Source organism: Mastacembelus armatus, chromosome 23, assembly GCF_900324485.2.
Source record: "Mastacembelus armatus chromosome 23, fMasArm1.2, whole genome shotgun sequence".
NCBI classification, from domain to species: Eukaryota; Metazoa; Chordata; class Actinopteri; order Synbranchiformes; family Mastacembelidae; genus Mastacembelus; species Mastacembelus armatus.
Genome location: NC_046655.1, coordinates 12,141,703 through 12,155,444, shown reverse-complemented (window position 1 = coordinate 12,155,444; position 13,742 = coordinate 12,141,703). Strand labels below are relative to the sequence as shown.

Below are 13,742 nucleotides of genomic sequence, written 5' to 3'. Positions count from 1 at the left end.
GAAAATGGAGACATTTAATTAATGCGATTCTAGGATTTGCAAAACTATGTACAGCCAAGTATGACCACTCTAAGGCTCGTGTAAAACAACGGGACTGATAATTACACTCGGTTCTATCAGCACTTGGTTTGGTTCTCCCCAAGTGAACATGTGGGTTTAAACGTGATTCACTGTTTTGTTTGACTCGTTTGTTGCTGCCTGATTCCAGTGCTCACGCTCCACCAGCCACAGCAGCAGGATGTGCTGCTAGAATAAGCAGACTGTCTGGACTGGTGAAGTGGAGGTTTGTTTCCGTAGTAACGTAGTAGTCCACCGCTGTGAGTGGAGAGCCTGTCTCCGTGGTTACGCTATGTGTACGTTTCAGTGAGGCTCTCTCTCCTCCCTCTCCCCACCTGCACCCTCTCCCTCCCCGTTCTTTTCCCTCCAAACTTTGATGCCAGCGGAGGATGCCAGCCCCTGTGCCACCCTCCCCAGACCCATCCTCGCACAGGTCGGCCCGGTGCCCGAGCGCTGCCACAGTCTCGGCGACCTCTCCCGCTCGCCAACTCTGGGTCGCAGGGGTGCTGCATATGCTTCATCCTCCTCCGCCGACGTCTCCCCGCTCCGGCGAGTTCTGACTCGGCGGATGAATACGTGCCCCCACCACCAGCAGCAGCAGCAGCCACTTCACACTTCCGCCTGCACTGTGGTGCTAGAGCAGCCTGCCTGTAGCCCTGTCTCCCTGTGGCACTTTGTCAGTAAGTAGGCCAAGAGAGACGCAGAGGAGGCTGACTGCCGTTCTCATGGCTGCCTGTGCTCATCTGACTTACTGTAAGCATGCTAGCTCACAAGCAAGCTTTCCCTTCAAGGCAGTTGAGGGATTTGTGTGACAAGCGTGTACCGTGACATGTCCTATTGCCTGGCATAAGCAGGCACAGACTGTAATCACTCAGGCTGTCAGTGTTTGGACCACTGATGGCAAACAAAGGATGTAAACTAGCACTCTAGCCACATCTCCTTTCTGAGGTGAAAAGATGGGAGACTTGGTTAAGTGTGACTAAGCTTGTTGGCTGAGATCCTCTCATTCCCACACATGGTGCTCCTCCTCCAGAATCCTCCCAGTTCTCCCTCTCTCTGAAATCTCCCAGTTCTTCCCCTCCTGAGCATCTTTTCTTGGAACGGATCCTGATTGACAGCATGTCATTTGCAGAATTGTTGCTGCTTCCTTGATAGCCCTGGGTTGAGACTGAAGACCTGCACCACCGATGCTGTCTGCACTCCTTCTGCCCACCAATGTCCCAGCATGGGTGGAGAGAAATGGATAGTTTAGTGTGTTTGTAGATGCCAAGAGGGACTTTGCATTTTTACCTTGCACAGGAGCCAGAATTGTTGAACCACTCCTGCATCTTTCAGCACCACAGCCCCACCTCTGTCTGCAGTTAAGACCATATCCTGCCAGTTTTCCTGTGGCTACACCCATATCTTAATTGATACGCTTTACCCCTGCCCCCACCCTGTGAGCACTGCTCCGCACCGGCTTTAAGGTCCTTTCTGTCTTTCCTATATTGCTTGTTAAGCATTTAGGGTTGCATTTGGTTCATTTCTGTTTTCGTGTGTTTTTTATAGAGAAGCCGCTGTTCACGCGGGACCCCACTCAGCTCAAAGGCAGTTTCTTGTCCACATCGCTCCAAAAAAGCAATATGGGATTTGGCTTCACTATTATCGGAGGCGACGAGCCTGACGAATTCCTTCAGGTCAAAAGCGTCATCCCCGATGGGCCTGCTGCAGCTGATGGAAAGATGGCCACAGGTAAGCCTCATGCATGGCCCACATACAGCCAGGACATCTTTTACTTTTATTTAAACTGTAATGCTCTGGATACATGGCAGTCAACCAATGCCTCATGAAACAGCACAGTGCAGGTCCCCCTTTAAAACACATTTACAAATAATGCACATTTGCTTTTTGAATGGATTGTATGCATGTTCGAGTGTATGTGTGTGTGTGCGCAGTTACAACTTGCCAAACCTGCACTGTAATTCTGTGTGTATGTGTGTGTATGTGTGTGTCTGTGTGTGTGTATGTGAACCCGCACCAACTGCAGAGTTTTGTTCGTCCATTAATCATTAAAAGGGACTTCAGGAGCACCATAACTCCTGCCAGTGGCCACATGGGGGTGGGACTGCAGCACATATGCATAGACACACACACACACACACACACACACACACACACACACACACACTGAGACAGACCAGCTGTACTAAAGGTCAAAGGAACAGAAGTAGCAGGTTTGTTGTGTGCTCAGTATGAGATGATATTTCTATCAGTATATACTGGAGCAAATACAGAGTTTATATTATCACATATGATGTAAGCTGCTCAGGGAGATACCTCTTATTAAACCTCGTCTCCTTCTCCAAAACTCTTTCAGATTGTTCTGTTACACTGTAGGTGCATTAACAGAACACTGGGTCATAAATGTCTGTTTTTTAATAAATGTATGGTTGCAGCAGTCCAAAATACAGCCCTTTATGCCTAATAAAGCTTCCCCTGATACTCTGGTCTCTCCTCCCATTGTTCCTCTTGCTTTTAGAATACCATCTTTTATTGTATTTCCCCACAGACATAACTAAGAAAACCCTCCCTCTTCCCTGTTTTCCCGCCCTCTGTCTCATTCTCTCTTCACCTTACCTCCATCTGTATTACCATCCACCCTCCATCCCCCCAACTCGCCCCCACAGACTTTGTGTCCTACTTCTGCAGAAGCAGAGCAAGTCTAATCACAGAGCACACACTGTGGAAATCTACACAAATGTGTCCCCCTTCTCCTGCATGACCCCTGCCCCCCATTATACCAATTCTTTTTAATATATGATTTAGAACTCCTCATTCCCATGTAGTGAAGTTATGTCCAGGCAAAAACTGTTTGTTTTTTTTTATACATATATATGTTTTGTTTTTTGGGGGGGGGGTTTTGTAGGAATCCATTTTTGCTCATAAAAGACATGTGCAGCCCGTTAGCTGTAACATTTTGTACGGCTTTAAGTGGCGAGGCTTAGTTTTAACGCCACAGGCAGCAATATCCACTAAATGAAGTGGTAAGTTGGTACCGTGTGTTTGAACCTACGGCAGTTCAACATCACAGGGTTATGTTGAACTGCTGTATCTATATATAATCGTAACATAACTATATTGTGCTCATTGTCAGTCAGTTCAACAGACCAACAATGTTTAGTGAACATTTATATAACATCAATTTTATCATTACATGTCTGTGGAAGTCTTTCTGCACTACATGTCATCCTACTTATTCTGACACACATAAACTGACACACAAAAGGCCACGGTCTGTTACCAATGCTTGCACCCTGCCGAGGCTCTAAACTGCTCTGGTACTGCGACCTCGTCTTCTCAGCAGGGCCACCGAGACCTCCCGTTATTCCGACAGAGTCTTGAGCACAACATTATCTGGAGATGAATATGTCATAGGGACTATGCGAGGATGGGACAGTGAAAGATGGAGCATCTTGGCACATGGGCCTTGAGTGAGTCCCAATGAGTGAGGTGTTTACAGTTAAGGTTATAGTGATTTATAATATACAGGAGACCTGCCGGAGGTTTTATAATGGATGGAGTGGAGGCTGTTTGGTGGCCATGAGTGTCTGTTTTTGTCTTGGTCTCAGCTCTCACACTCACCCCTGTGTTTGTGAGTGTATCTATCACATGTTTTTAGTCTGAGCTCCAGCACTATCTAGTTTTTATTTTATTTACTGATACTTGAGTTATCTGTTCTGATGCTCCAGGCACATGAAAAATTAGAATTAGACTCGATTTTGTTTTTTTTGTTTTTTTTGCCATTTAGATTTAAGGATGCATGGTCGAGCACGTGTCTGTATCTGAGTCTATAGCCTCTGTCTCTGTAAAACACATTTTCTCTGTGGTCGTAAAGAATGAGCTCTATGGGCATTGTGAGGGCGCTATGAGGTCACGGCACCATCATTTGTTTTCTGCCAATGTGCTCAACTATTGATTCTGACACCGGTGCTCGAGGCAAATGTCGGCCACGTTTACCCGGATTAATTAAAACGTCCCTCACATCGTGTTGCCTTTGAGGTGTGAGCTCGTTCTGTCAGTACTGGAAGCGCATTAAAACTTGGAAAGCGTTTGTCCACACCACAGTTTATAATGAGTGAACGAGCATTGTAGTGATATCTTAACTTCCATTTGCTTCAGCTGTTGTCACTCAGGGGGCTCAGCAGCTCAGCTTCGCTTCAATCCAAGAAATCAATATGAATTGCCATGTTGTTTTAGAAAAAGTGTCATTGACCCAACCATTACTGCGATTATCGTCTCCTGCTCACGTATTAAGTGAATTGGACACGATGGAGCTTGTGCTTAACAAGGTGAGGACCAATCACTGTAGCACATGCTTTGCTTATTAATCAGGAAGGATCTTTGTTTTTTCACTCTGTCTCTGCAGCACACACTCATGCTCTCTCCCCCTGCCCTCTCACTAAAGAGTATGACAATGATGGCTGCAATTAGAAATTAATTGTTTTCCTTATCAACCCAGGTAATTCTGTTTGTCAGTCCTGTGCCTTGCATTCCCATTTACCCAGTGTTGTAAAAACCCACATGGTGCCTGCACAGTGGAGCACAAAACGCTATATTTAGTAATGTGGTTGAGACAAAGATAAACCTAGATGTGGAACGCTTTTTTGTGGGAACATTTCATTGTCAGCTCGGCTTTATCTGCAGTGCAACGAGCAAATAAAAGCACTTGGCTCTATAAAAGGCAAATATTTTAGCCACTTGTCATCTGCACTATTTTACAGGAGAAAGGGAGATAAGACAATATCTGTAGTAATGTTTATCAATGGAAAGGGTTTATGGCTGTGGAGAAAGCAGGGAGAGATGGTGCTGATGTACAGTTACGCTGACTGAGGATGTGAATAGATGCAGAGAGCTGATGTCAACTCTGGGCTTGCTGCTTTTCCATTACTTAATACTAGCTCTACCTCACTGATTTCTTTCATTGCTTCTGCTATTTCTGCAAGAATCAAACCTGTTCCTAGGGTATGAAGCCCATATTCTAAAATCACCTAAAGTTTCTGGTGCAGCACTTGCTATTACAATTTGAACTCTGTGTATTTCTAACAAAGAGGGTTTGTAACATTTAAAAAAACTACTACTCGTTCTTTTGGCATTTCATTTAATTAATTTAAAAAGTTACTATATCTGTTCAAGGCTTTATTGAGAAGAAGGAAATAAAAACAGCTGCGTGGGTGTTCAGGTAGTTTAAATAATCAGTCATCTTACGTTGCTTAAGTGAGTCTATGTTGGACAGCTGATCTGTAGTAATTTGCATCATTAAAAATGTGACTCTGGCTTTAAATTCAATTTAAAAGAAAACTCACTATGTTCTTTTAACTGTAATTTCTAATGTTTCAGTCATTGACTGTCACGTTTCTCCCTGTTTTTTCTGCAGGAGATGTCATTGTCTATATCAACGACGTGTGCGTCCTGGGAACTACCCATGCAGATGTGGTGAAACTGTTTCAGTCGGTGCCCATCGGTCAAAGCGTGACCCTCGTCTTATGCCGTGGCTACCCTTTGCCCTACGACCCGGAGGAAGCTGCTAACACCAACAACACCACCACCACCATCTTGTCCCCGTTGGGCATCATCGAGCAGCGACCCATCATGATGAACGGCAGGACGGGCTACGATAACTACCTGGACTATCTCTCCCGCACAGCACGCTTCGTCACAGACCCCGGTCAGGACCAGGTCGGCGCCCAGCAGCAGCTCCTCCCCCCTCACCCGGGGGACACCCACTTAGATGGTTCCCTTCCTCCCACCACAGGCACCACGCCCCCTGACAGCATCTCTATGGCGTCGTCAGGGGCGACCCAGGGGGAGCTGCTGACTCTGACCATGGTGAAAGGCATGGATGGTTTTGGCTTCACTATCGCGGACAGCGCCACCGGCCAACGTGTTAAACAAGTCCTGGAGCCACAGGGCTGCCCGGGCCTGTGCGAGGGTGACCTGATCATGGAGATTAACAAGCAGCCCGTACAGGGATTCACACACACCCAGGTGGTGGAGCTGCTCAAAGAGTGTGCTGTTGGAGCAGAGACCAGTCTGGTGGTTCAGAGAGGTGGAACAGGTAAGAAGGGTGCCTGCAGGTAAGGATGGTGTGGAAGATTGTTGGCTCAGCAGGAACACCTGAATATCTCCACGTCTGCTTTATACTGTCTTTGTAGGTACATCTGTCTGACGTTTCATTGGTGTCATCTTTTGCCGTTGTAGCTAAGTGTGTCTGTATGTCCAAAGATGCAGAAGCCTGTTGTACAGTCCTGCAGTGCTCAACAATGACTGACTGGTGCACAGCTACTCTTAAGTGCCCTTCTTAGTCCCATTTTCTTTACTCAGGGAGAAAAACACCTCTCCTCCACTTTACTGAAATAGATGCTCCTCTACTCCACTCACTGAGCCAACAAAGATCTTTTGATTGAAGCGTATTCCTTTTGCTGTGCTGAGTTATTTTAAACATCACATTTGATTTTTTTTGATTATTATTATGTCAGTTTCATATTTATGGATAATCGTGCCATCCTTTGTGCGTCACAAATAAAAGCCACAAAATTAAAGCATGTCAAAAGCAGCAAATGCAGCACAGTTTTGTTTTGTTTTTTTCACAAAGTACTGGCAGGCTGCAAATGGTAAAGTGCTTTGTACCATGGGTTTTTCAGAGTGTGGCTCTCTGACAATCATAATTATGCACTGCACTTTATCGTCAGCTGCACACAGGGCTGTTATTTGCAGAATCAACAGGTAGCCGACTGTTTTCTGCTCTTTGAGTGTATGTGCTGTATGTTGTGAGGGATTGTGTATGGAGGGAAAGGCTGAAACGTCACACAGCTGACTTTGGGTGATGATGTCTTTGACATTGAAAGAAAAAAAGGGAGGATTTACAGTCGTGTCTTCCTTAAATGTGTGTACAGTTCAAATGACAGAACATAAGTTGTGTGTATGCTTGCTGTGATCTGCCTACAAGCTGAGAGTGCCTTCTTGTTGAATTGTGGAGGTAGTGCATCTGCTAGCGATGACTCAGCCAAAGCTCTGACTCTGAAGATTAAAATGTTAGAGATTTTAATTAAATCTAGAACCACCAACAGCAACTCCTCATCAACCAAGCAGATAGGATCAGTCTCAGAAACCGTGTTGTTAAATGACTGCTCTCTTTGAGTTTACTGTCCTTGATTTATCTTAGCATCCTCTAAGTGATGACATGTGAACTTAAGTTTGCACTTTCAATCATAGTGAAAACTGGATTGGGAAACCAGTACTGTCATTGCTTTTGTGTGGAGCCAATTTGTAGTTTTGTATTTTCCCTTTGTGTTGTGTAATGTCACATACCAATCATCATGCCAACTGCCTTCTGCCACAGACACCACTGAGACTCACCCACAAAGGTCAGCAGCATCCTCTGAAGAGATTCACTGCCATTTATTTCTTTATTAGGCTGCCTGTGTCTCTGTCAGCAGGCAGCAAGAAGAGAAACTGAAGAAAATGTACTTTTTACTAATTCCTGATCAGCAATAAATAAATATATCCTTCACATTTTTATCACATAGCAACACATTGGAAAAGGTCAAACGTTTTGTGCCACCATCTCAGAAATATGTCTACACACTCCCTACACAAGAATCATAAAAACACACACACTTCCATCTGTGCAGGAAGCTAACGGTGATGTGCTCCCACCATCTGTCTGAGTTCTTCATTGGCTGCAGAGCTTCAAAAGGTCGAAACAAGTGGTCCCATCTAAAAGTCAGCCTGATGGCCTGTGGAGAAAACGGCAACCTTATTTACATGCTGTATTTCGTCTCATTATTCCAAGCCTGGATATTGTTTAGCTCCACTACATAACAATACGCCAGGGTGCAGTGTCACATCTGTTTGTGTTGATTTCCTGTGACATGACAGACTGTGGGTGCTAGAGGTGGGAACCAAACATCAGTCTGCTTTTACAGTAGCATCAATACATATGACACACATATATGTAGAAATAATGAGGCTAAGAAAAGGTGACAAATTATCTTTTGGAAGTGTTTTCGGGATTTAACCAAGAAAAACACTGCCAGGCTATTTAGATTCAGACTCCACTGGAAAAGCACCGTTAGAGTAAATGTCATGGCTTCTTTGTTAGTTAGGGGGAAAGCACATATATGTTTTTGTTGGGGTAAAGACAATGTTGTCTCATGATGTTAGCAGGGTTGCAGGAATGAAAGGTGCAGTTTATATGGTAACACTGCACAAATTAACCTAATGGCTCAGATTAGTGCCCTGGGAGAAGATGAGAAAAACATCAATCCTGATGCACAAAATTCTGTTTATGTCTGGGAGGTTTTGCTAAGCTTTGCTTCTCTTTGGTGAAATACTGCATAGTCTTACCGCTTTAGGCTTCTTTAAAAGATCTGAGAAGGGGAAATCAGCCTTCAGTTGCTCACAACCTACAAAGACGAATTACAAGGAGATATCAGCTGGGGAGCAGTGAACTACACAATGATGCTACAGCAGCATCAGCAGTGAGTAACTCGAGCCCTGTTCTTCTATCCTACCAGTGCTGATTGTTAGAACATTTAATGGCTGATGTTTGTAGTCGTTTACTCACCCCACTGTTCACATAGAAATGGGAGTGTTTGCTTAGATATTCACATTATTGCGAATTGAAAATCGTTTGTGTTTCCAGACTGTTTGGTCAGACAAAACAAGACATTTACAAATATCACACTGGGCTCTGGGAAATTGTGATCAGTATTCCTTTATTAGACAGCCGAGCGTAGAGATGACAGGACGTGAAGGGAAAGACAGGAAAAACCTAGAACAATCAACAACGGTCTCCAGCCAGAACGTTATCATTCATATTCAGCACTTTAACTACTGGGCCATTAAGGTTCCCTTGACTGGCATATTTCCATATTTGTCAACAGTTGATAGACTAAACCAGCTATTTAATGAATTTGTTTTTCCATCTAATGAAGTCGTCTTAAAAGGAATCTAATTTCATGACATTCACCAGGATGTGGATATATTGTCATGTTTGTTCCTAGTTATACAGGTACTACGTTCACAAACATAATCCAGTGTTATTTTATCCAGCAGTTTGTGATTCATCAGTAAATCTACCATAGAAATTGGTGTAATTGTTGGTAAGAAAATTGTTGTAATGAGATAGTTTACCACCAGTAGTTCACAGATAAAGACTCCCAGCACACACAGTGAGATGTGATGTGCATTTGATTCTTTGATTTAATTCTTTTTGTTTTCCCACCAGCTTCCTCAGAAAGGCCCGCTCCGGGCGCTTAGCCAAGCTATTACCCATCGTAATAAAACTGTCACCATGCTGCTGGAGTGATGTTGCACCTCTTAACACGCCACAGTTTGGCTGCTCTTTTGGACCACTGGACACTGGCCACACAATCTAATTGAACTGGCTGTTTCTCTTGTTAAAGACTTGTGCAACTAGCCAGTATAAGAGAGAAAGAGGTAACCGACCAATATCCATCACCAAAACACCTGTCACGCTCTGTCTCTGGCGAGTACACAGCTCATCGCTTTTGCTGAAAACACAATCTGAAGTAGAGCAGTGCACCAGAAGCTGACTTAGTTTAAAAAAGTGTGAGTGTGCATATTTCTAAGTGACCGCATTTCTTTTTAAATGATTGTCCCTTTATTCTCTTTGCATCATTTCTCCCTCTCTCTCTCTCTCTCTCTCTCTCTCACGCACACACACACACAAATAGTCAAGTAGAAGTTGAATTGATAGCATTTACACCTTCATAACCTCCACATATTTCACAAACTCCGACAACCACCATCCAGCAACAACTTTTCTGGCTATTAAATTGTGCCGTTGCCCTGACAACACACTCCTAATGTCCAGCATCAGAAATTCAGTGACTGGTGCGGTGAGGAAGGTTCACAGATTGCGCTTCATCAATAATTGAAGGTGTCTTTCTTTCATTCATACACACACCTTCTCTCTGCACCTCAGCTTTTTCGCTCTAATTCCAACGTGCGGGGAAACAAACAAAGAGAGCGGGGAAGTTGAGAAAAGTGACTCGATGATGTTGAGAACAAAAAGGAGCAGAGAAAAATTGAGACTGCAGAGTGAGAATTAAAAACAGAGCCAGCGTGCTACAGTGTCTGCTCAGCAGGACTCGTCTTGCTTGGCTTGGTGTTTCCATGGACACAGAAAAGAGTCATGGGGTGAGTCATTGTAATGCACAGAGTACATGTGGCTTTTCAGGATCAATAAATCCTCATTAACAAAGTGGAATAAAGTGGCAGCTTCTGGCATCCTTGACACAGCTTTCAGATTCTGCACCAGGGCGGAAAGGCAAAATATTACGTGTCTTTTTCAGTAAAGCAAAAAAAAAAAAAGTTAAGCTCCCACTTTGCAGATTAATCAGGTAATTAATTTAGCTCTATAATAACTTGACCCTGAAAATCAGATTGAATCGCCATTTTGTTTCAGTTTATTTATTCAGTTGTACATTGTGTTAATTGTCACTGATTTGTTGTTGGTAGTGGGGGATATTTTATTAACCTGAACCAGTCAATGGGTAGACACTGACACACACCAGAAGTACTTTTATTGCTGAACAAGTCGTCGATCTTGACTGGGATTTGGATGTTTGGAGCCGCACTGAATTATCCTGAGCTCTCACTACACAATCTACCAAACCAGACACTCTCCTTCCCTGGCTGTGCTTAGTGTTTCCCTCTGTTTCCTTTTTTTTTTTTAAAGCCAAGTTAAGCTAGCTGACTCGCTACCCATACAGACATGAGAGTGGTATAATTGTTTTCATCAAACTCTTGGCAAAAACATTATATATTCCCCAAAATATCATTCTGTCCCTACTTGGCCAGCTGATAGATGATTATACTTCCTGGAACTTGATTATGTTTTGGATGTCACTGTAATGAAACAGATCTTTAAAAGGGGTTTTAGATTTTATGTTCCCCCTGGCACGTGTCATGACTCCCAAAAAAACTCACCATCAGAAGCGAGATAATAGAGCCAAGCTGACCGCCGTTCAAAGTCCAGAAATGAAGCCATTTACACTCAAACCGTCCAGTCATTTAAGTCCCATCACCCTGGAAATCCCATGCTCATAATATAGTTATGATATTTAGCCATGCTTTAAATTTGAGCTTGACTCCCGAGCCATTTTTGCCCAACAAATGGGCACTCAGTCTCTCATCACCTGTAATTATTGTCCCTGCGTCTCAGCATGTGTGTGTATCTGTGTGTGTGTGTGTGTGTGTGCATGGCGGACAGCCTCATTAGTGACTATCTAGACCATTAACAGGCTGTGGTCTCATTGCCACAGCAGCATAGAGACAGGGCTGTAATTAGCCACAGAGACTTTCAGCTCGATCGTGTGTGTGCTCACCTTCAACAAACACGCCACATTCTTTATTACTGCCGCTTGCCTACACACTCACACAAATGCTTTGTCACATGGGTTAATTCATACAGGTGTACACACACCAACACACGTTTTCTGTCTTATTCGTGCACATCCAACGACAGGCTTCTGCACACAAGCCTCCACATACTTGTATAAACGTCCCTTTCTTGCACTGGTAAAGTTTAATTATAAATCATCTGTCTGGTTGGACGTCTCACCTGAGATTGGTCGTGTGCACACAGAAGATCTGAGGCCGCTTTAAAGTCCATGCAGATCTCAGATACCAGGCTACTTTGTAGAGAAAGAAAAGTAGGAGAAGATTCACTGAAACTCCTGCAGCCTCCTGGGGAACTGGTGTGTAACTAGACAGTGATTCATTGGGTGTGTGTGTTCAAGATAGAATAGTTGGAAACAAAAGAGAGAAAGAAAAGATAGGAGAGAGCAAGAGTGATGAGTTCGGCTCTCTGCCAGGAGACCACAGACTGTCAGCCGTGTTCACACTTACAGCTCTGTCCCCACCAGCTCCAAACCTGGATGAGCAGCCCACCAGGGATCAATATCCAGTCCTGTCTGCCTTGGGATGACAGCCAGGGGCTTTGTGCATGAAGGATGAAATGCTGAGATCAGACTGTAGCAGAACTTGGGAGTGGTTAAACAAAGCTGATGATGCTTCAACTCATTTCCATCAAAATGAGATCACAGGAGCAAAACCTATCCTCCTGTCTTCTCCGTGTGTGTGGGAGGACTAGAACTTAGCAAACACTCCTGTTTGGCTTTTAATGATATGGAGTGATTACCCCGTGACTTTATGAGCGTGTTAAATAAGTCGTGCACAAAAATCAGCTTTAATATCATACATATTCGATTGTGAACCCTGCAAGTTATTTGTTTTGTACACAGCCACAATGAGGCTCATGGAAGATGCATTTAGAGTTTAGAAGTGGATGGAATCAGTTTTATGTGAAGCTGCCAGTCTCCTTCGTGAGTTAGAGATACATATTCATACATGGCTGAAAGATTTATGCGCTCTACCAACAATTCTATAATTTCATTTAAATAATTGAAGAGCTAGTACAAGCCTCTCATTGTGGAATTAAAAAGATTTTTGTGTGGGGGAACAAATGTGGTCTGATTGGTGTCAAATGGCTGGATGTGTTTGCGCCTTTGGCAGTTCTATGTATGTTTGCTTTTCTGTCTTCACCCACATGTAGATGCTCAGACTGTGACTGTGTCAGATTTAGCAGAACCATGGTCAATATTTAGCAAACATTAGGATGATGGGTAACCATGAATTTTTACAACGAATTTAACTCTTGTGCAGCACCGAAGCTAGCAAACAGGAAGTCACAGAACTCATACGGAGCCACTAAAATTAATCTCTCTTGTGAGAGGACTGCTTGTCTTTACTTGTCTCGGACAGCCCCTAAAATGTGACAATAGCTGTACGCTAGCTAGCAACAGATGTGCCAGCTGTGCCTGTGGGTTTGTGTTTAGCTCAGGCACTTTTTTTTTTTGCATCAGGTGGTGGTGCCCTGGGTAAATTTACATCAGCTTCTGTCTTTTCATTGACTTTGCATGTGTTCCATGTTTTTAGTGTCTATCATATTAAGTCTCGTCTATATCAACATTTTTGCAAGAGACATAGATCTTGACTTTAAACTTTTCCAGACATCTGAATCACAGTCATCCCACATAAACCTTTTTCCCAGTTATCACGTTGCAAAGGCTGTGTGGGTCGCTGGCGTTGAGTCTGATCATAACAGCGCCATTGTTGCCAGAGAAACTAGACATCTCGTCGCCCCTGGAGCAGAAAGCCTCTCTGGAAACACTTTCCAGTTCGGAACTATTTAATTTGAGATTTTAGGCAGAAATTGAAAGTGAGTCATGCCTTCCACCAACCTCATTTATTATTGAAGCCGTACTCTGGCCCAGGTGGGGGATGAAACATGTACACAAGCATACACAGTGGCATATTATGGATTTAGGGACGTCAGCGCTCTTATAGAAACTTTAGTAAAATATTCTCCCCCATTACTGGTGCTTTACTGGTGTTGCATTCATCAGAGTAGTGACACGGTAGGACACCAGTTAGCTCAGAATCTAACTGCAGGGTTCACATAGCTCTGTGCAGCAGACCTGACAGATTCGATTAGCATTCAGGCTAAGGGCTTTCAGCACCACAGACAGCTCATTTCACGCTCTCTCTCGCTCCCTCACTTCCTCTTAGTCTCTCACCCCCTTCTCAACTTCTAGCCATGGGGCACCCTGACACCC

The 13,742-nt window shown here is 43.9% G+C and overlaps 1 protein-coding gene across 9 annotated transcripts in view; it reads left to right on the top strand.

The window, feature by feature from the left end:
• Window positions 1–13,742, top strand: part of magi2a (membrane associated guanylate kinase, WW and PDZ domain containing 2a) — a 155,641-nt gene that overhangs the window by 119,085 nt on the left and 22,814 nt on the right. For all 9 annotated transcript variants that reach the window (XM_026326475.2, XM_026326474.2, XM_026326473.2 and 6 more), the window contains 2 exons: window positions 1,606–1,788; window positions 5,471–6,151. In XM_026326475.2, coding sequence (XP_026182260.1) covers window positions 1,606–1,788; window positions 5,471–6,151 — 864 coding nt within the window. The remainder of the gene's footprint in view (window positions 1–1,605; window positions 1,789–5,470; window positions 6,152–13,742) is intronic.